The sequence below is a fragment of the Urocitellus parryii genome, chromosome 1 (genome assembly GCF_045843805.1).
Source record: "Urocitellus parryii isolate mUroPar1 chromosome 1, mUroPar1.hap1, whole genome shotgun sequence".
In the NCBI taxonomy this organism is placed as follows: Eukaryota; Metazoa; Chordata; class Mammalia; order Rodentia; family Sciuridae; genus Urocitellus; species Urocitellus parryii.
Genome location: NC_135531.1, coordinates 196801036 through 196825699, shown reverse-complemented (window position 1 = coordinate 196825699; position 24664 = coordinate 196801036). Strand labels below are relative to the sequence as shown.

The window sequence follows — 24664 nt, the reverse complement described above, 5'->3', positions numbered from 1 at the left end:
GTGTGTGTGTGTGTGTGTATGTATTTTTTCTTCCTTAGGGACCAATGTTTGTGCAAAGGACAATGGTGGCTGTAAGCAACTCTGTCTTTATCGAGGAAATTCCCGGAGAACTTGTGCTTGTGCCCACGGATACTTGGCAGAGGATGGAGTTACTTGCCTACGGCATGAAGGCTATTTGCTCTATTCAGGGAGAACAATATTAAAAAGTATACATCTTTCTGATGAAACCAATTTAAATTCCCCAATAAGGCCATATGAGAATCCACATTATTTCAAGAATGTCATAGCCTTGGCTTTTGACTATAATCAAAGAAGGAAAGGTACCAACCGAATCTTTTACAGTGATGCACACTTTGGAAATATACAGCTTATTAAAGATAACTGGGAAGACAGACAAGTAATTGTTGAAAGTAAGTACAACAATTTAATTTTAAGTAGTTTAGTAGAAATGAGTATCATTCGTATTATTAGAGAAATAATAGTGGTAATTGCACGTAGCAATTTCATTTTCCTAGAGTTTATATTAAAAAATGGGTGTGACTATATCATCCAATCCCCCAAAATGTCAAAGAAGCAATTAACTGCCAGCATGTACATTATGACTGTTAGCTTCTAATCTTTAGATATTCAAGGTCTCATCAACATGTTTTTCTGCAGTTAAGCATTAGAACTTTTGGGAAAATTCTTTCAGTATAAAACTATTTTAAATGATTTTCTTCCAATGCATGGAATGATATCTTTAAAAACAACTGCCTAATGATTTCCAGTTAATCATATTTTCTTAAATGTCAATTATTTTCTATATATATATGTATGAATGTTTAGATAGACCTTTGTATTTAAACATAATAGTATTGATGTGAAAATATTACTATAGAAATAATTTAATGCTTTTAATATCTTATGGGACATAATTATATAATCATCAGTCAGTGTAGATTATCCACAGAATTGAGAGAAATCTCTTTCTTGTCCTCATATATCAGCATAAGGACCGTCATCTTCTTGTAGCACCTTTTCTCCTCTATCTCTATATAAATTCCATATTATATATGAATATGTTATATATATATCTTTATGTGTCACCATACTGAGATCATTTTTTTCTTTACTTTTAAATTGCAAAAAGTATATAAATTTATTATAGAAGTTTCAAGTCATATGGAATTAAGTATAAAATTTCTGCCTTACTACTGCAATTATCAGTCCCATTTATGCATCCATAACTGACAACTGTCATTGCTTCTAGAATTTTCTTTATGTATGTGTGTATATAATTTATAATTTCAAAAGTAGGATGTTACTAGATGTATTAGCTACCTACCTTTTTCCCAATAACCATATATTGCAAAGCTTTCATTTTCGTATATATAGTTTCATCTTACTCTTTTGAAAGGCAGCACTTCATTCTATACTCAGGATAAACTCTATATTTCATAATTTTATGAATATTGTTTTTGGTATCTTACCATTCCACACAATGTCATAATGTACATATGTATGTAGAATTATGTTTAATCACACATGTGACTATTTTCTTAGCATAGAAATCTAGAAGTTAATCACGAAGTCAGTCAATGGATATTTTATTTCTTATAGATTGTCAAACAATAGGCCCTATAAATTTATATTTTAACCAATTTTCTATGAAAAGGCTCATTATCCTACACTTTTGCCAATAATGATTTTATGATTTTTGTTAAGGAAATATAATATGCAAAATTATTACCTTCTATTAATATACATTTACCTGATAGGTAATAAGACACAGCATCTAGTTGTATATTTACACATATCAAAATAATTTTTTAGGTCAAGTGTGATATTATACATTGCCATTCCATGCTAATGCTTGCCATTGTTCATTTTGAATTTCCAGCCTGTAATATCTTCCACAATTCTTTTTGCTTATCCCAATGCTATTCAGACTGAAAATCAGATCAAGTATATTCTTTAAAAATAAATATTCACATTTTTCTCATATAGGTTAAAATATTTATTGATAATTTCATATCTGTTTATATTTTATGGCATAGCAAATTGTTTCCCTGTATGCATATGTGTATATATGTCCATCTGTATCAAAAACCACACTAACTGTACCGATCATGGAGTTCATGCATATTTGAGACTCACTGATTTTTAGGGTGTATGTCCGTGAAATTTTCATTATAATATCTTTGGTCCTTTATTTGCCCAGACCTATGCAATTCACAGTTGGAAGTGTTCACGTTGTAACCACACATAGGAACTAACTTACTCATCCATTTTCTGCATTCCACATCCTTTGTCAGCAGGATGGTTATCAAGATGAGTATTAGTCCATAGACCTTTAGAAGCCACAGTTTAGAGAAGAAAACATCAACTAAACAATCACTGAAATATAAGATCTACAAGATACTAGTGGCCTTTAAAGAATTAAAAAGTCTTCCCGCAGAAGGATGGAGAATCTCATGAGTGTTTTAAAGATGAAGCTGTACAAAGCTAACTTGAATGAATTTAAAGGATGAATAAGAACCTGTCAGGTGGTAAAGGAAAAAGGAAAACCTGTGATTCTCAAACTATGGATCTTTGGGCACCTGCAATATACTGTCAGTACATCTAAGAGATCAAAAATATTTTCATGGTAATTAAATATCATTTGACTAGTTTTTACCATGTTGACATTTGCATGGATGATTTAATGACAATGTGGCTAAACTATGGCCCTTTCATGTTAGTCAACACAGTGGCTTCAAACTATTTTAGAGATCATTGGATTTTTCACGGTCACTTGGCAAGAAAAAAAAGTACCAATTTTGCTTGAAAGAAAGGTAAAAAAATATGATTCTTTTAATTTTGACCCTTCAGTGGGATTTCTTTAATATTCTGTATGATGTAAGATGAAAGATACATAAGGCACTTACATTATATTCTGAAGAAAACTATATTCAAATGAATGTTTGGGTTCATGCTTTCTTCAAGGAATATCAGGTTTTACTTGAAAGAATGAAGAACAGACAAACTAGTTATGCAAATCAAGATGTGTGGCAGAAGTGTTCTAAGGAATACACAATGAGAATATCATTTCAAGGAGAATGATAAATAGTATTTTATTCAAATAAGGAAAATTAAGTTTTCAAGTAAATATTATCTTTTGGAAGACTTTTAATCACCACAGTAAGCTTTATGTTTCCCTAATGCTTTCTGGTCTTCACTGATGAGATGGATTATGATAAAAACTAATGTGGGGCTGGGGATGTGGCTCAAGCGGTAGCGCGCTCGCCTGGCATGCGTGCAGCCCGGGTTCGATCCTCAGCACCACATACCAACAAAGATGTTGTGTCCGCCGAGAACTAAAAAATAAACATTAAAAAACTTCTCTCTCTATCTCTCTCTCTCTCCTCTCTCACTCTCTCTTTAAAAAAAAAAAAAAAAACTAATGTGACTTTTGGGTACTGCATAGAAATGTGTCAACCATTAGAAATGTACCTAAGTCAGGAAACCAGTATTTTCCAAACGACATGACAAAATCATGCAAGGATAAATGATCCATTTGAATTCAATATAGACGACTGAATGTTAATGTAACAGATTGAAAAGTTCATCACTATGGTATCTGCAACTGACCTTTAAGTTTGACCATTTGTCATGTGTTGGTGTAGTATAAAGGAAGAATACTATAGTTACTTGAAAAGGCTATGAAAATATCTACTCCTTTTCTAACTATATTGCTGCGTGAGGCTGGATTTTCTTCATGTAACTCACCAAATGACAGAAATGATAGGATGAAGAAGTTATGAGGAACCAGCTAGATTTAATAGATTCACACAATTATAAAATAATGTTCTATATGCACTTTTTAAAAGTATAGCTTTTAGATGATTTTATATTCATACACAAATCGATTCATTATTCTAAGTTTTACAAAAATTGGTAAACCATCAACATATTTTCAATATGAATTTATAGTATGATAAATAAGTATAGATAAAATCCACAGATACAAAATCTCTCTGGAATCTTTAAGAATGTTTAGGAGTATAAAGATCTTCAGGTCAAAAAGATTAAAAACTACTCCCCTAGACAAAGAAGTCAGAAAGTTTTAGTATGAAGGAATGAAAAAGCAAATGTTATGCAAGGTGTCTTTTAGGTTTATTAAAATACAGGTTGTATGCATGAATGGGTGTGAGATGAAGCGGGGGTGGGGGGATGGGCAGGGGGACAGGTGTACTAAGCATCCTGATATTGAAGGACTTGGTCTGTCAAAATAAAGAGCTTCTTAAAAAAAAAAAAGTTTAATTGAGATATAGTTTACATGCCATATAATTCATAATTGTATGGCATGTAAACTATATTGTACTACTCAATCTATTTTGTAATAATATGTTGTTTATTTTTAAATTGTGGTAAAATGTGTGTTTACAGAAATTTACGTATGAGTGTATGGATATATATATATATGTATATGTATATATATATATATATATATATATACATATATATATGTGACAAAATGAGAATATCACTTCAAGGAGAATTTAAACTGTTTTTGAACATTCAACTTAGTGTATTCACAATGTTGTATAACTGTCATCTTTGTTTCTGAAATGTTTTAGTTACTTCAAACAGAAATTCTTTTAAAATTAGTAATTCTCCATATTTCTCCTCCCTCAGTTCCTGGTAGCATCTAATATATATTTATTTCTGTCTAAGAAATTGTCAACATATTTCATATGAGCAGAATCCTAAATTATTTCTTCTTTTTGTATTATTTACTTCACATAACGTTTTTGGAATATTGATGCTGTAGTATGTATTGGACCTTCAACTCTTTTTTAAGGCTGAACAGTATTCCATTGTGTGCACATACTACATTTTGCTTGTTTATCCTTTTGTTCATGCACACTGGGGTATTTCCTCATTTTAGTTCTTGTAAATAATTCTGTGATGAATATTGATGTACAATATCTAGGATAAAGAGTTTTAATTTTATTCAGTAAATGAAGGGAAATCAATAGAATAGTGTGAAGCATATGAATGTTTTGTAAAGATCTCTCTACTGTATGTTTGATAAAGTTTAAGGGCCATATCTGAATTCAGAGATGGCCTAGGAAATTATACAGTATTTTATGTCCTATTTTATCAGTGGTATATGTACAATCAAACTTTTCTAATCCTCTCATCCAGTATCAGATCAGTAAAATCAATCACCTTTTAATTATGGTAGGTGTTAACTTACAGGCATAGATGATAAATGAAAACCTAGTGGCTGAGTATGGAATCAATCAATCTGGGATTCCAGTTTGAATTCACTGTCTATTTTCTATATGCCACTAAGTATCATTTTTCCCACCAACAAAATGAAAAACTAACTTATAATTTTTTTTATGTGGAGATTTTAAAAGAAAAGGTATAGAAAAAAACATACAAATAAGCATAATTTTACTTTAAAACTTTATATCACTGTATTTGTGGATCATTTAGGATAATTACATTTGCCGTAAATTATTTTTTACCACATACATTAGAGTAGTTAAATAATCAAAAATAATTACTATAATTATAGGTATGAGGTAATGGATTAAGGTCTGTCTGGAACTTAAAAATTAATTAAGATTAGTCTGTATGGATAATTTACATTTTAGGAAATAATTTGATTTTCTAAAATGTTTCCCTTGTCACACAAACCCCTGCTAAGGAGTGATTAGTTTTTTAAACATTGAAATTTGCCTTCAAGTTTTCTTAGAGAATTTACACTGGGACTTGTCAGACCAAACAAGCAAAAGAAATTTAAAAATAAAGTTGTTAACACATATATAAGTAATATTTAAAATTTGTGTATGTGTTGGTATTCCATTTCATTAAATCTGGAATACTTCCTTTTGTTATATATGGTTAACAAACACTAAATTCATGAAAATTTGATTACATATTTAAACATGTCAGAGAGCTCTAAATATTTTAACAAATCATGTTCAGACTTAGATTTTTCACATAGTTGAATATGGGAAAGGACAGGATGTCTTTAATTCTCCAGTTCGTATAGAATGAACTTTTTGCCCTAAGATTTGACGGAAGAGCCATTAAGTGTAATTAGGTATTTATTAAGTCTTATGATATGCTATAGATTATCAGTTAAAGGTGAATAAAGGTGAAAATGTTTCCTTTCTAATCTCCAGGAATTCACAGTACAGAAAGAGAAAAATACCATGGTTTCCTGTTTCTATATAGAGACAAGACCTCTGGACAATATATTGTTGAAAAATTTTACTTTAAAACTTTATATCACTATATTTGTGGATCATTTAGGATAATTACATTTACCCTAAATTATTTTAACCCATCTCTGGTTTTAAAAGTGGCAGTTATTGATATTTTTTAAAAGAAAATTATAAAGATTTCTCATCTCAATAAACAAAACTGAATTTTTCTTAAATCATTAGCAAAGCAGCAATATGAATCATAGAAAATGATAAAACATCAGAATTCTGGCACCTCCAGCTATGAAACCCAGAGGGAAGGTATCTAAAAAGGCATGCTTAAACAAAAGGAATGGGGTATGGTTGTTTCCCAGGGAAGAAAAATTAAATACTGTTGTGCCCATGCTGGTGACTTGTAGGAACTTACTACCCCAGAGGCTTAGAGATCACAAAAATAGCCCTGTGACCAGCTCTGACCCCAGGCCTGTGCAAGCTGATGGCTCTATGAATTCTCTCATACTCTATGGAGTGGAAACTCTACAAAATCATAAAAGAGCAGGATAAAATTTAAGACCCAGAGGTCAAATAGAGGCAATTAGAGAACCACCGAACAGAGTAAATTGAGTGCTGAAGGAGAGGTTAAAAAAATAACCTCTTTACTTGAAAAGAATCTGAAAATTCAGTTTTCATAGCACTTATGGAATCTTCAGAAAGATAGCTTTAAAAAATAAAAATGAAAATAATAAACAAATATAAGAATTTTATAAGTATCAGGGAGTTTATCAAAGAGAAGAATGGGGAAAAAAAGGCTATAAAAGGAAAAAAGGAATAGCAAATCAAAGAGGCCAATATTATATGTGTAAAACTTAATTTTATTAAAACAAAAACAACTAAATAGCTTGGAAATGAGAAACATAGTTATGACAACAAAAAATTTTAAAAATCATTATTGACAGAATATAGTTCATGCTAATGAAAGTGAGAATACAGAAATCAAATGAAATTAATTAAGAAATGCACAAAATATGCAGGTAAAGAACACAAAATACATGAGAAGAGTTCTCAAACTTCGAGGATAAACTGGTAGCTTTACAGACTTTTAGCTAACAAATATTGATGAAAGGCAAAGACAAGACAGAAGAACAGTAAAAGAATATTCAAAGTGATAATAGAGTTTACTAGAAATGAAGAAGGAAATGGATTCTTAGAATAAAAATGCAGTCTGTATTAAGGACAATAAAACTGCACAGCATTAGAAAAAGGGAAAATCTCTAGACTCAACTAGAAGCCACACATAGATCATACAGAGGAAAGACAGAGTGATTTAAACAGACACTTCATCAGCAACAAGAGTAAAATCTTCAGACTATAAGTTATGAAACATGTAATTCTATAACTGACTAAATTATTATCCAAAATGAATGCAAATACAGATTATTTCAGAACTACAAAGTCAATAATCATGCATCTTTATTTTCTCACTGAAAAGAAAATTAATAGCTTCAGACTTGAATGTAATGCCTGATAAGAAATGAAATTTACATTTTATATGAAAACTCAATATATGTGTTTCAGTTTTACAAAGCAAAGTCCTCATTCTGTAAGATGCATTTTGATATTTTGTTTTAGCCAACCACAGTGCAGACATTTTTTTAAAGCAAATATTGCTTAATATAAGTTCAAATGGTGTCTCTGAATTCAATAACCAATTAAAACATGTAAGTTTTAAAAAGCAACTCATAAACTAGTAATAAAAGTAAAGGATGTTCCAGACTTTAATAGAGAAAATTACAAAATGTTTGTGAAGGACATAAAGAATGACCTTAAATAAAGAGGGAAATTGTAATTTTCATAATGGGAATGAGTTTTCCCTTTTCCATATGTATGGAAATTTGCACCAAATTATCTTTAAGTTTAATGCAATGCAAAATGCCAAAATCAATTTTTCATTGAATTTTATAGGCTGAGAGTAAAATTCATGTGGAAGAGCAAAATAGCAAAAATAATAAAGGAAGTTATAAAGAAATATAAATTTGTAATCTCTTTGAAAATTTTCTTTATTATTAAAAAGCTGAAGTAGTTAAAACAATGTGATAATGCCAAAGGAACTTTTTAAGTGGAACAGAACAGTGCAGATCCATATATACATACAAATATAACTTGCATGCAAATTAGTTATAATTGCCATATTGGATTTACAAATAAATAGAAAAATAATAGATTATATTTAATAAATTTTGCTAGAACATTTATATATAAAGCAAGAAATAATATGAAGTTCGATCTCTAGTTCAAACTATACTGCAAAGTAGATTTCAAATATATTAAAATGTAAATGTTAGGAGTATTTTAATGTAAAAAATATAGCACATCCAAAGGATAAGAACAAATTTTATAAATGAGGCACAAAATACTTCAAAAGATACAAATTTGATATATTTTACCTCATTAAAATTAAAAATTATTTTTTGAATTTTCTATTTCTATTCCTTTTAGATTTACATGATGATAGAGTGCATTTTGACATTATACATACATGGAGTATAATTATTTTAACTGGGATCTCAATCTTATGGTTGTACATGATGGAGAGTTTCACTGGTGATATATTCATATATGAATACAGAGAAGTTATGTCCAATTTATTCTATACTTCTTCCTAGTCCTGTTCCCCCTCCCTTCATTCCCCTTTGTCTAATTGCAGCATAGTTATAAAGGAACTTAAGAGGCAAAACAAACACTAATGGAAGATATTTCTAATCCTTAAAAGTAACAAATATCCCAACTAGAGTTTTGCTGTATCACTACTAAGGCTAATAGAAATATGGGCAAGATATGATTAGGTAGAAAACCTAATAATAATTGTGATGACTGGATGATCAGAAATGGCCTTCTTCATAGTTTGGCATTTGAAAGGTTGTGTGCTGAATAACTGGGCCACCATTCTATAATTATCCATTTTTGGATGTTCTCATGTTTCCACAGGAGGGCTGGCTCCCATATATGAACACAGCTCATAAACCTCTGCTCATACCATAATTGCTAATATCTCATTTTTCAAAGTGAGCCCTATGGCCAAGTCCAGATTCGAAGAGAATGATGAACTCACCAAGTGATGGGAAAAGCTGCAACATAGCTGTACACATATTGGGAGAGCAGGGATTTACAACTTCTGCAACTGACAAAGTTGTACAGGTGGTTACTAACCCACAAACAGAAGCTTCCAAATAATACACTAAAATGTGTGCCAGCTTTTTAAAACTCACCGTTATTTTGTTGTTGTTGTTGTTGTTGTTGTATCTGTTATATACCAATAATGGAATATGACTATCATATTTGGTTTATCCATGAGCCATAAATCAATCTGTTTGATGATGAAAATAAAATGGGGCAGGAAAGGACTATTTAGTGGAGAAAAATATAATGAAACTAAAGCTATAACAAAACTACACAAGTATTACCAGATTTAATGTATACTATCCGCTTCAAATGAATACTTTTGAAAGATTTAAGCAAATGATGCTGAACTTTTTCTAATAAGTCCTTCACTGTTGTTTTTAAGCCAATTTAATTGTCACCTTTTTTCTGTTTAAACAATGTGACTGTAAAATTTGGTGTTTGTTTTATAGTTTAGGCTTGAACAAAGTTGGCTAGAAGTGGAAACTGAGAGGAAAAAACCATCTGTGATATAGTGTTAAAAGTGGCATTTTTTATAGGAAGTAAGCAAAGAAAGCATACACATTAGAACTTTCCTTTTGAGAGATTTATATCATGAATTCAGTAAATGAAATCAAGGTACTATGAATTATAAGAAGGGTTTGAAGGGCCACCTGATGAATTCAAATAATTTAAGAAAGCAGAAGAGTGGCTATGGGATGATGCAAGGATACATATAAGTCCAGATTTTTTTCCCAAAGCTGATTGTAATTTGCAGAAGTGAAGTTGACTGTTACTTTTTAAAGGAGCAAGTTATTTTAATTCATATGCCTAATAAAGTGTGCTTGGATTTTCAGGCTTATATGCAAGAATAAACAAACTTTCTGAGAATCAAGAAGGATTATTTACATATTTAACCTTTATCCTGCTATTCTTAGCTTTCTAGTTGAATGTAACTGATTAAAATTGCAGAGAGAAAGAGAAAGGGGGTAGGAAAATGAGAGTGTCCAAAGAACCTATATTTCATTCTTCAGTTAATTCTCTGTTGACCACATTCATTGTTTTGAGAGAGAGAATTTTTAATTTTTTTTTTTTTTAGTTTTTGATAGACACGACATCTTTATTTTATTTTTATGTGGTGCTGAGGATCAAAACCCAGCACCCCACACTTGCCAGGCGAGCGCGTTACTGCTTGAGCCACATCCCCAGCCCACACATTCATTGTTTTTTACCAGGCCGAGACCCAAGAGATTAATGCTCTTCCTACCACTGTCCTATACTATCAAATGCTTCTTTCTATATTTTCTCTTTCTAACTATAACATATACAGTTTCCTCAAAAACTTTCTAATAATGGACATATTTTTCCTTTTATGTGGCTTAATCATTGTGATGATATATAATAGGACCTTAATTATTGATTGTTCCCATAAGTCCAAATTTGCTAATTCATTTCTTGACAAATAGACAAGTGAAATCTCTAGACATGTACTAAGAATTTGCTTATTATACATGTTAAGGTCATCTAACAGTCATTATTAGTCATTTTCTCATAGAAAAGTAGGAGTCCCTCCTATTCATAGTTTTAAAAAGTCATTATATTTATTTTTCCCAATCATTTTAAACTTCACATTTGTTACTATTAATTTTCTCTGCTCTTATATACATTGGGCCATGTATTCATTATGTATTTCTCTTCTGAATCATCCCTTCTATATGTTAGAAATTTATTTTCTTACTTCTGAATAATTGCTACTTTTCTACTTTCCTTGCCTTCTATTTTTTCAATAATATATCTTGTTGTTTACTAACATCTTTATCATGTAGTTAGATAAGAATAGATGATTTTTTTAATATTCTTTCTGAAGGTCCAGATTTTGAGAGATGTTTAAAATTCAGTTCAAATCCATTTACACCCTGTAATCCATTGTAGTGTGGGCTGCATTATTCTTATTTTTGGTACCAGGGATTGAACTTAGGGGCACTGAACCACTGAGCTACATGCCCAGTCCTTTTTATTTTCATTTTTTTTTTTAATTTTGAGACACTGTCTCCATAAGTTGCTTAGGGCTTAGCTAATTAGCTGAGGCTGGCTTTGAACGTGAAATCCTCCTGCCTCAACCTCCTGAACCTCTGGAATTATAGGCATATGCCACTGTACTCATCTCTTACCATTTTCTTACTTACTACTGTACACTTTTGTTTCATTTTCTTCCATACTATTCCCTTAAATCAAGTGAGAAGCTGAGGGTATAGCTCAGTGACTGAACATGTATTCAGTATGTTCAAGGCCAGAGGTTCAATCCATAGCACCAATTAGCACAAAACAAGCAAAGAAAAAATACCAAGTGGTTTTTAAATGCATTTAGGCAGGTTGTGTTTGTGCTCTTTTTTTTGTATCCCTTTTAATCTAAAACACAACTTATCACTTATATAGTAATAATAATTTATTTATTATGAACTTCTTTTGTCAGCTATATAACTAGGTTGTTAAAGAACCTTAGGCTCCGTTTGAAGTTTGAAGATAATATTTTGTATTTTTTTCTTAGTTTTACTAAGGTGGTCACAGAGGGGATAGAATATAGAGTCTTAAGCCTTTATGAGATTCAATGAGTAAATATATGTTGGTAAGAATAAGACTTAGAATTTATTAAGAACTCAATTAGCACATTCCAAGTGCTGGGATTCCAGGCTTGTGGGGGATTTCTGACCCATAAGGGTTGCCTTTATCTCAACAGTTACTTCCTCACACCAAACTTTTCATCAGTTAGAAAAAACAATTTTGAGGTTTTTGCCTTCAGTTTTATTAATTCATTTTTCTTAAAACTATTCATAATTAAAAGTTAGTAGAATCTGGTCAGCATGCAAAATGACTGCTACAAGTTGCAAAAATTTTGAAGAATACATTTGTTTTCTCTCTTTATTCTTAGAATTTGCACATTTAAAGAAAGTAGAGGGTCTATAAGTCTAGGACATTTGTGATGAGAAGGACTTAGAACTCCAAAGCTCCTCCCTCTTCTCACATTTTTTTTTTGAGGGTTCTGAGATTTTTCATGACAGAAGAGGCTCCTGCTCCAATAAGAGAATATGCTTTTCAAGTAGCAAAAATAAGTAGCAAAATGGATAGGAAAAGACAATAGAGATACTTACAAGATGACAGTATGTATTCTTTTTATTAGAATTCTCTGTTTTTATAAAGATCAGAACACTTCTCAGTCTCATAAACATTGTGCCCTGGGAACTCTTGATATCTTGTCTCTGCACGTCGATGTGGAAATAATACTAATAAAAGCCTCAAAAATAAGAAAAAAACAATACTGGTAAACAAGCAATGTGACAGATAAATGAGAATGCTGATGTTATATGCTGTGGTTTGTCTTAATCTACACTGAAATTTGATTGCCATTGTAGTAGTGTTAAAAGATACAGCCTTTAAGAAGTAGTTAGATCACTAAAAGAAAGTAACGTCTTTTACACAGAAGTGGATCCATTTTTGCAAAAGTTAGTTGTTACAAAGCAAGTTTGCTTGGGTTTTATCCCTTATGAGCTTATCTCCTCTTTTCACTTTCCACTTTTCTATCATGTTATATGATGCACTAAGAAAGCATTCACCAGGAAGACTTCCAGGCCTCCAGAAACATGAGTCAAATAACATCTTACTTTTATAAACTTCCCAGTGTCAGGTATTATGCTATCACAACAGAAAATGGACTATGACATCCTGTAATAAAACACACTGTGATAAGTTCATTTTGCATTATCACCTTGTCTCTGCATGATACTAGAAAGAGGTGTAGAATGATAGCTAAAAACAGAATTTATCATTAATCCATGAATACTCTGAGAGTAGCAAAACATTTACAAAGTTCTCAGTTGTTGCTATGTTCAAAAAACTCTGAAATTTGAGTGGAATAAATCTAGTGAGATAGTTATTTGATAGTATCATGCATGTTTAAGATGACAAAAGAGCTTAAATCTGAAACAACCAGTGACTTTGGAATTGCCTGTTGATTGTACCTCTTAAATGTCTGACAGACAATGAGGGAAAAAGAGGTTAATTTAGTCTATTCTACTAAAGAAGTGCAGTGTATTAAATAGTCCATTCTCAATTTCCTCTGCATAAGCATTAAACATACTGCTTTCTTACCTTTATTTCACTTGGTTAACCAGTGTTTACACTTCACCAGTCAAGTTTAGCTCTTCTTCATACCCACAAGATATAGACACACACAGTAATCTCAAGTCAGAGGTAAATGTATCTCTGTAGCTTGCACAATTTATAAGGATAATATTTCTATTGTTTTATATTTATTTAGTATTGGAGAGCAGACCCTATGTGCCTTGCCTCTCAGTTTGTCTCTAGCCTGGCCCATTGCAGACACTCATGATATTAATTTAACTATTGTTGCAAATGCTTTTGTGGAAATCTGACCCTGGTTGCAGAGTTCCTGGAACCTAGGGAACAACTGGGGAATATTCATCAAAAGAAGGAGTCTTATGTTCTCCCAAGTTAGGAGTCTTACTCTCCTGGATTTTACAAAGTTGTAAGGAAAACATTTTCAGTAGAAGTAAATGCTATTAGTATGGCAGAAGTATGTAAACCGAATTTTACAGGCATTCTGAAGAAGGATGATGAAAAGGTCTTCAATGATTAGATGGTCTGAATATCAGTTTTGTTGCTTTTGTAATGATCACTGGCCAATAACCACAAGGTTGAAACAGATGACTGTTTTACACCTATTCATATTTTCAGGTTATTAATATCTTTTAAGAATAGTGTTAAGACAACAAATATTTATCTTACTTAAAAATCATTTGCTGACAGATGGCTTCTTAAAATAGAAGAGACTTCAGAACATGGGAAACAGTTATATCCACCTATGCCATCTCGTTTTCCCAGGGAACAAAATACCTCAGGCATAGCGAATGAAGGAAAACTAAACCACTGTTTACGTTTACCTTACTCAGTGAGTACACAGGAAATGCTCCTTTTTTTTTTCTTTATTATGAATTTACATACAAACGAAATTGATTTGGTAGTAAAACTAGATATGAATTTCGTGTGACTTTGAATTATCCTAACAAAAGATGAGCCTTTCTTGAACTTAGTATTTTCTTATCTTTGACCAAGGAGACAAAATCACAGTGACTTGTCAAGTAATATTATACTTTTTCACAAGATAATATTATAATAAGAAATTATCACCTCCCTATAGTTCATCATTAAATTATCATTTTTGTTCTTGACTTATTTAATTCAATTTGTCAAAAATTCATTTAGTATCTACTAAGAACAACCTGCTTAATCTCTTTGGAAGCAAGATATTAAAAGATCTATCATTTCATAAGTAATAGTATTTTTTTCTTGCACACATATATTTAGCAGGAAGACTTTCCATCAGGTTTATAAATCCTGAGAAATTGTATTTATTTAGTCTTCATAGAAAATACTTGATCAGTTTATTTTACTTCTACAAAGAAGTTTTCTTAATAGGATTGTTCCTCTTTTGACTTTAGATGCAAAGAAATTAATAGGTGATGCTCATTTATTCTTTCTTTTTCTTCTACTTTCATTTTTTTCTTAAGTATTTACTAGGATTTAATATCTCCTAAGTATCATGGGGATATGTGGTTTAGTGTATCTTCAGGACTTCTCATTTGGAATGCCATAAAATATAATTTATATATAATAATACTGACAAAATTGGTTAGCATTGAAATCATGAGCCATAAGTTAACTGTCATTTCTTCAATACTCATCATGCAATTTTGTTCAGTAATGCTGTCAGAGGTGCTTTTATAGAGTCATATTTTTCCATAACATATGCTCCATACAACTAAAATTTACACATATATTTGATTTAGGAAACCATTCCATTCATTGCTGCTATTTAAGTACCACAGAATCAATAGTGTCATTTACATGATTGTGAGACTGTTAGTATTCTCTGTTCAAGAGTGAAAATCATATTTAAAGATGAATATATAATATTTAAGTTTTCCTTTCCTATTGCTATCACAAAATCAATTATTCATAGATTTGTCTTATGCATTTTAGTGTTTCATACCACATAATGATGAGGATTTTTTACTCCTAGAGGTACTTGGTAAGTTAGTACTTTGTTGAGGTTAAAATCACAGGTTTTGAAACAAGTGATACCCAGATTCAAATCCAAACTTTGTTCATCTATTGTGATAGAGTGTGCTTAACCCTCTACTGAAGCTTAGAGGGGAAATTGACATCAACTAATAGCTTGTAAGAGGATTAAGCAAACTTGTGACAATGAAGTGCTTACCACAGCTCCTGGAATACAAGTCAAAAAAAGAACCAGTTGTAAGACATTCATTGTAAAGGCAAAATGAATCTTAACTCAGTCTGAAGAAGACATTGGAATTATTATTATTATTATTATTATTATTATTATTATTATTTTGGCAATTCTAACACAGCCATGATGCACAAAGACTGTTGACTTATTTTTTATTGCTTTCAAAAACATTAAACATACTAATTTAACTTCCTATTCTAATTGTAAAAAAATCAGTATATAAATCAGTATATAAAGTTACAGCATTATTTGTTCATTTGAATTTCAGAATGCTAAAGATGCTAAGGAAAAGGAATGTTCAAACCTATTCTTGAACTAATTCATGAAGTTGTTCTTGAAGTTCCAATCTTGTTCTAAGAGAGATAAACAAAAACTTCCGTTTTTTGTTTTTTTTTTTTTTTTTTTAAATATTCTTTGTTATGTGTTGAATTGTGTCCCCCAAACTCCTAAATTCTTATGTTAAAATCTTCACCTAAAGTGTCTTGGCAAGTGACTGTGTTTGTAAAACAAGACCAGTAAAGAGGAGATTAAGTTAAAATGAGTTTATATGGGTAGACCCTAATCTAATATGACAGGTCACCTTAAGAGAAGAGAAGAATAAGACACAGGCCCCAAAGACATAACAAAGACCATATGAGGGCACAACATGGAAAACATGGAAACCAAGGAGTGAGGCCTCAAAAGAAATAAAAACTGGCCAACACCGAGATTTTGGACCTACAACCTCCAGAAATGTGAGAAAATCCATGTTGCTCACTTAACCCTTTTAGCTTGTTGAATCTCTTATGGCTGCCCTACCAAATATACACTATTCAAAGGAGAGGCCAGTGAATTAATTTTGGATGAAAATATGTTGATAGAGTTGGCGATACACATAGATAGAATACTGCCTTTTGTTTCCTTAAAGGAAGAAATTGAATGCCCTATTCAATTAAAAAGTGAATGTCTTACTCTTGAATGCTGATATATTCTAAGTTTTAAATGCATTTAATGACCTATACTGATTTTGGAAGTCTCATAGGCAAGAAAGGAATACTACCACCTAATTAGTAAGTTTAGTAACATAATCTTTCTACTAAATATCTACTAAAGTCCTCTACAACTTTTTATAGTGTCTGATTCCAAGGAAATGTACGTTATGAGAGAAAACACATAGTTGTACACATTTCCATACTTTTTTTCATCATCTTAAAACTCATCCATACCTATACCTGATTCCCAGTGTATATCTGTATTTTTATCTTGCAAACAGTAAAAGTATTCCATAAATTTCACCAGTCTGACTCACTTCCACTTGTAAATTGGGTTCACTGGATTATGTAGCTTATGTATTTGAGGGCTAAAATAATTTCCTATGTTTCAATCACGGCTCTGTTTTGTATTTGTGTCACCTCTGCAAATTGTTAATCTCAAATATCTTAGTGTCTCCATCTTTGAAGTAACGATAAAAAGATAGGAGCTGGGCACTGTGGCACATGCCTGTAATCTCAGAGGCTAGGGAGGCTGAGAGAGGAGAATCACCACGTCAAAACCAGCCTCAGCAATGGCAAGGTACTAAGCAACTCAGTGAGAAACTGTCTCTAAATAAAATACAAAATAGGGCTGGGGATGTGGCTCAGTGGTGGAGTGCCCCATATACACACATATGAGTGTGTATGTATATATATGTATATATATATATATATATATATATATATAGATAGATAGATAGATATAGATAAAAATATACACATATATGAGTGTGTATGTATATGTATGTATATATATGGATAAAAATAGTAGCTATTACAATGTATCAAGTATTTAATGCCACACAACCTCCTGTGTGTGAATATATATAATATATAACATTGCATAATATATATTCATATATGTGACTACTGAATATATATTTAATTAGTATATGGTAGCATTACCTTTTTATGTATTCTTTTCATCTTCGGTGTGATTGTTTTTTGAAAGGATGTCCTTTCAAATCTAAACCTTACACCTATGCTGTTGAACACCTTGTCTCCTTGACTCCACAATTTTCCATGCATTCTGCTACATTTTGCTTCTTTCTGTCTAGTAGCTGTCTTCATAAGCCTACGTGCTCACTTATCCTGAATACTAAAAATAACACAAATACCAAATTTCTCTTTGCTTGCTCCCACTGGCCTCTCCTTTTCAATTACTGTGACAGTTTTTGTATGAGCAGTGTACACTTGCTCTCTTTCTTTACTCCTTAAACTTTGCAATTTCCCATGTACTCCCTCATTTCTCTGATAACCAGATAAATTACTGTGCCTTTTGGAGACAGGGATCTTATTTTATTTGAAATTGTTGACTATTCTTTACCTCTGACAATCTGTTTCTCTTCTGAATCCTATGACATGGATTATTCCATGGCACCTGTTTTACCTTCTGGTTCTTAGGCTACTCATTTATAAATATCTTTGCTACATGTCTAAAAAGCTGCATTTCTCTACAAAAAAAAATACATGGCAGTATTATTTGTATGATTGTATTGTACTCATCAAAAGTGATTTTTAATGACGGTTCTTTTATTTTTAGTATATCAATATTTTGATATAAAAATGTTTTAGAAAAACTAGAGAAGTGGCACTGGGAGTGCATCTTGGTGGTAGAGTACCAGCGTGGTATGCATGAGGCTCTGAGTTCAATTGCCATCAGAACAAACTGAATAACCACAACAGCAAAAAAAACTGTTTACTATATTCTTAGTTCAAGGTAGATTTTAGATGTAACAGATGCATAATAAATATTTTGTATATGAGTTTGATTTGTTTTCTATACCTCACTACCTTCCTGAGCAGGAAGGCATGTCCTATAATATAAGGAAACTAATGTTTTATCAAAATATATCTAGATCCATGAGTTAAATAAACAAAAGGATAGCCACACATTTTAAAGTATTAACTAAAATTATACATGACACTAAATTAATTTTCCTTTTCTTAATCTGGAGTAATACCTACTTAAATTCAAAAAGTTAAAGTTAATATCAAAGTAGCAAAGTTAATTTGTAAAGAGAATTGAAGTTTATGTGTTAGCTTACCTTGTAATCTTGTGAGAAAGAAATGAAAGAAAACTTTCAGACTCCCCAAATTCTATAGGCAGGAAATGCGTTGGTAATATTAGTTACCTGCAAACACATAGAATTGCCTTAGAAAACAGAGCTGAAGGTGTAGACAGCAAAGCGTTGACCTATAGTAGATTTTCCCCATGCCTTAAATATGAATGCAGTTTGGTCTGTTGAATATTAAAATTACTTAAAACTTGTGATTTATTTTATCATAACATTTTTTTCTGAAGTTAAACAAGAAATTTTGTAACTGGTACCCTGTGCTTATCCCTTGATCATATTTTGGGAACTGAAAAACATTTTCTAGTTTTATAAGTCTACATATGGAAAGAAGTTTGTATAAGGATAGATCATATCCAGAATTTAAACATAGTTGCTTTAGGGTGAAATATCAGGTTTTTGAGCTTATGAGATACAGAAGAGAATTTGGACTTTAGTTCATATTGTACATAGCTTGAAACTTTTGGGAACCTTTAAATGAAATGAATTTATTTTGAATGTGGAGAAAATAAGTAAATCTTTGAGTGCTAGACACAGTTTAGGTAGGCTAAATATAGATTTTCCAGTTCCTAATACTAGTTACTGTGAATCTTTTATATCCAAAAAGAATATATATATATATATATATATATATATATATACACACACACACACACACACACACACACACACAAATATAATTACAGATTTGAGATCAAGAGATTATTTTGGATTATGAATGGGTCAATATCATCACAAGGATTAGAGAGAGAAGATCTAAGGATGGAAACAGGGATATATACTTGAGAGATGGAGAAACAGGTCAAGGAATGTATGTAGCCTCTAGTAGCTAGAGAAATTAAGGTCACAGCCTTTCTAGAGCTCCCAGAAGAAATGCAGACTGCTTACATCTTAATTTTATACATAGACATTTTGGACTTCTGGCCATTATAACTGTTAGATAATATTTTTTGTTGTTTTTATTAGCTAAAAAACTGGTGCCGAGATATTATCACTGCCATAAGAAGTTAATACACCAATTTAAACACAGTTTAAATGCTTATATAACTATAAAAATGTTTTTAGTTCTAAAATACTTTTATAAAGAGACTACAGGCTTGCCCTATACTACTTTACCATAGGCAACAACTTTGGACTATTCACTTTAGGTATTACTTATTGACTTTCAACTCCCATCTCAAATCCCCTTCTCATCCATTTGCACCATAGTTTTGGTCAAATATTCCACATAAAAGTAATCTTGGGATCCCTTCTAAGGTTTCTCTTGGCCTTGCCTTTGTGCTGCTCTGCTCTTATATACTGTGAATCTCATGTTCAGTTCTTTCAAGGTCTACTCCTCAGTTTTAATAGTATCCTAAGAAAGTTGACATATAATTTTGAGATCTTATAAATATGTATTTTATTGATCATGATATTTTACTTGACAGTTTGGTTGAGTTTAAAATTCAAAATTTGCAAGTCACTTTCTCTTAGAATTATATGATGTTTTGCTGTTTAAAATATTCTGGAAAGTTTTATGGAACCTCCTCCCCTCATCACAATGGAACATTGATGAGTCTATCATTTATGTTTTGCCTAAAATTTTGTGATTATCATCTCTGATATGGATTCCTTCTTTATCACTATTTGAGAAACTTGGTTGACCCTTTCCTTTCTTTCACTTAGTTTATTTCTTTAATTTGATTTTCTTGTTGTCCTATTGGATTTTCATTTTTATATTGTGGTGATCTGTTTCACTTTCTTATTTCCAAAACCTTTCCCCCACCCCCATCCTTAATGTTCCTTTTAAATTTAATGGTTGTATCTGAGAATATAAACAATTATTTATTTGAACTATTTCTCTCTACCTATAGATGTCTTCTTTCTGCCCAAAATTTCTTTGATATTTCTTATTGGAATTATTCTCTTCATTTTCTCATAAGGATTTTCTTTATAGATCTTTATAGATCTTTTCTTGTGTGTCTGGGTTCGTTACTCAACAGCAGATTAGAAACTGTATATTATTGCAGGCAGGCAGAAAGTGAGAGGGTGTTTGTCACACAAGAGCGATCTTGTTGAAACTTTGTATTTTCAGGGAACTCCCAATGTCAATTTCTGTAGATTATTTTTGTTGGTACAAGTGTCTTCATTAAACTCTGTAGACCTTGTATGAAAGCTAAAATTCTAGTTGTTATCATTAAGCAACAATTAGAAAAAGGATAAATATCTCTATGTATCAACTTTCAAGTAATCCACTGATTTTAAGAATGATAAGTATAGCTTTGGTTGTATCTGAGAATATAAACAATTATTTGTTTGAACTATTTTTCCTCTACCTATATATGTTTTTTTTGTATGTCCGATTACTTTGATGTTTTCTGTTGGAATCATTCTCTTCATTCTCAGCTTTGGTTTCTCTCTTCAGAGACCCTCTGTGGAGAATAAACTTCCAGTATTCTATATTGGAGCATCTTCAGCATCCAAATACAGAGATAATCTGGAGACCTCACTGATGCTTAAATAGATATTCCACAAATTCTTCTGTTTTTATCATGAAATGTATCTCCACTTTGACAAGTATTCATTAATATCAACTCACCACATTTAGAGTATTAAGTATCTTTGCCTCTAATTTACCATTCATACTTATTGGGTTATCATTAATCACTTGACTGCTTTTCTCTTTACATTTTATCACATCTTTTTTTCTTCAAATTTTCTTTGTACTTTGGGCTTATTACGTTTTAAAAAACTTTTAATATAATTTCAGTTATACTTTTAGTGAACATTCAGAAATGAATAGTTGTAAATGCATGTAATCAGTTTGATACTCAAAATATTGATTCATTTGGAAATTTTCAATATAAATTTATTGCTTTTTTTTTTACCAGTTCTATGTTATGCATTCTTCCATTTTAACATCTGCCTGTTTAGATGGAATTAATTCCAATGAGGCTACATTCTTAGAGAGACTGTCAAAAATCTGTGCTCTGTGCCATTTATCAAGATTTTTCTCAGACCCAAATTCAGAGCTAATCTTTTAATATTAAACAAATTCTGTCCTTTATTTCTAAAACTAATTGATGTTAAGGTGTCATATAGTCTCTAAAAGATTTGCCATAGACAAATATCTTTTAATTAATTTCCTGGTTATTAAATGTTATCCAATTCACGAAAATTTTAGCAATGACATTAATTAAAGTACGTGTGACAATCACTATCTGTATGTGTTGTATATTTTATAGGACATGAGCAATTTGAAATAACCTAAACAGTTTTAGGACAAACATTCATTAATTTTTAGACTCCTTTTCCTAAGTTTATTTAGTAATGCACAACCAATGATAAAGAATGGAAAAAATCCCATATTATATCAACAAAACATGATTTATTCCATATTTAATTTTTTTCAGTTTAAGCAAAAATTTTATATTCCTTTATCTCTAATATCCCTGGACTTCCATAGGTGCTTTATGATTAGTTGTTATAATTTTGGTGAAAATGAGAATGAAATTATGGAACATAATTAGTTTACTTTGCACCTCTATTTGATGTCATATTCTACATATATTTTTGTTTCTTTCCCAACATTAATCTCTTCAAGTTTCTTTTATTTGCTTCTAGAAATATTATCAAAATTCTCTGAAATGTTGTTCTCTCCACTTGCTATTAACTCACCCTAGTATAGTTGCATGATTTGTAGACTTCTAGACATAATAAAGTTTTTGATTATTAATATGATAGTGGCTTAAGTGAAAAATAGCAGTTGTGATTTATAGAATTATTGCATTGTTGTATTTAATAGTTTCTTAGATCACTATAAGAGAAGGTAATCACTAATATTTACTAGTGAAGAAGCAAATTACCATTGCCATATGGCTTATAAGCAACAAAGCAAACACTTGCATACAGGTATCTTGATATCCATCTCTTTACGATGCACTGAATTTGGAATTAACATCCAAATTCAGACTCAGAAACCCTGTGTCCAAAACTCTCAACCAAATAAGCTTTCTTGTCTAGTACTACAAACTCTTCAAAGCAATCAACATTCTATTCCAGTGCTTCATTCCTTCCATCAGCCCACTGGCATTACATCCATAGTTTAAATGTGTTTTCCATTCTGGATTTTTAGTTTTGGAAGAGATCATGTCTGGAAAATTCACCTTTGTTGTGTCTCATTGCATTAGTGTTGGTCAGTTTCAGAGGTCCCATGATGACATTCTCCTTTTTCAGGAACCGTTTCTAAAACATACAGTTATTAGGTAAATACTTTATACCAAACATAAAAACATATTTAAAATACTGTGACAAATTTATAGACTACTTGGAAAAATATATAAATAAATATTATGTTCTATTTAATTTGTGAAATACATTTCAAAGGAAGTTATCTATGTGAAAAATAGCAATTTTGGAAGGCAAATAGTTTATATATATATATATATATATATATATATATATAAATTTGGAATGTATTATGACTCTCTAAGGAGGATAATAACATCCAGTTACAGTCAGCATTGAATGATGTCACAAAAAGGGCCTATGATGAGCCTCCATTATTAAATTTATTTTGATTTCTGTTGCCTTAAATTCAGATATATTTTTAAAAATGATTTTAAGTAGGAAAAATAATACATAATAAGTATACACATTCATTTAAACCCAAATATTCTGGACTACAAGAAATCTGATTTTATTTTTCAGTTTTCATGTCTATTATAAATATTTGTCAGTCTCTGCTATTGGCAAAACATCATCCTTCCTCATACAAGAGACTACAAAATGAACACAGTGCAGCTCCTAACTTCTCTCTCTCTCTTTTTTTTTTTTTTTTGTTATGTGGTAGAAGAGAATAAGACAAATTCATAAATATCTATAAAATAGCAAAGAATGTAATCGATGTTCTAAAGGAGCTAAAAGGGTATACTCTGAGAGAATGGAGAAATTATTTTCAGTTATGAGAATCAGACGAAGACATAAAATTATAGCTGAGTTTTATGTGCTAATGGATGGGACTGGAAAACAGTGTGCTAAGTGAAATAAGTCAAATGCAAAAAGTCCAGGATTGGATGTTTTCTCACATTTGTGAAAGCCAGGGGAAAAAAATAAAGAAAAAAAAAAAAAGGAGTGGGCACCAAAATAGAAAGGAGATCAATGGAGCAGAGTTACGGGTGGAGGCAGAAGGAGGAGGGATGGGAAAAGGGAGGAACTGTAGGATCAAATTGACCAAATTATAATACATACATACATATATGAACATATCATAGCAAATTCCACCTGTATGTATATCCACAAAGCACAGAGGAAAAATAAATACATAGGAGAAAGACCTGTAGAGCAAAGGAAGGGAAATGGGGAAGTAATGGGGAGGAAGAGAGAAAATACTGGGAACTAAAATGGAGCAAAATATAATCATGGATGCATGATTATGTTGAAATGCACTGATATTACATATAACTATGATGCAGTAATAAAAAGATTTTAGAAAAAGAATGAAAAGATCCACATAACTGTGTTATGTAGGGGTTATAATGCAGAAGAAAAGGAAACACATGGATTCTTAAAGATTTTCAAACAAAGACAATGGAGTTTTGAAATGTTTCCAGTACACTAAGGCTTCTATACACTATGGAACTGAAAATTATATGAAGAAGCAACAGGATTTTAAAATAAATTTAATAATATTGTGCAAGATATCTATGAGGTAAATAACCGTTCCTTTTAGTCCTTCCAAGTTGAGGCCTTAGCAAACCAAAATTTATTGATGCTTGAGTTGCTTTTTAGGTGAACATTGATTTTATTCAAGTTGTACAAAAGCTAAACTAGATGGTCCAACTCTGTTGCCTGATATTGTAGGATACATGATGTTGAAAGGTTGTGAAGAATGTATCAGGGCCAAAGTAATCATAGATGAAGTAGGCCCCATTT

At 31.2% G+C, this 24664-nt stretch overlaps 1 protein-coding gene across 1 annotated transcript in view; it reads left to right on the top strand.

Moving 5' to 3' along the window:
• Lrp1b (LDL receptor related protein 1B) overlaps window positions 1-24664 on the top strand; it is a 1492917-nt gene that overhangs the window by 1040600 nt on the left and 427653 nt on the right. Inside the window, exon 41 of the mRNA XM_077794359.1 lies at window positions 39-410. Coding sequence (XP_077650485.1) covers window positions 39-410 — 372 coding nt within the window. The remainder of the gene's footprint in view (window positions 1-38; window positions 411-24664) is intronic.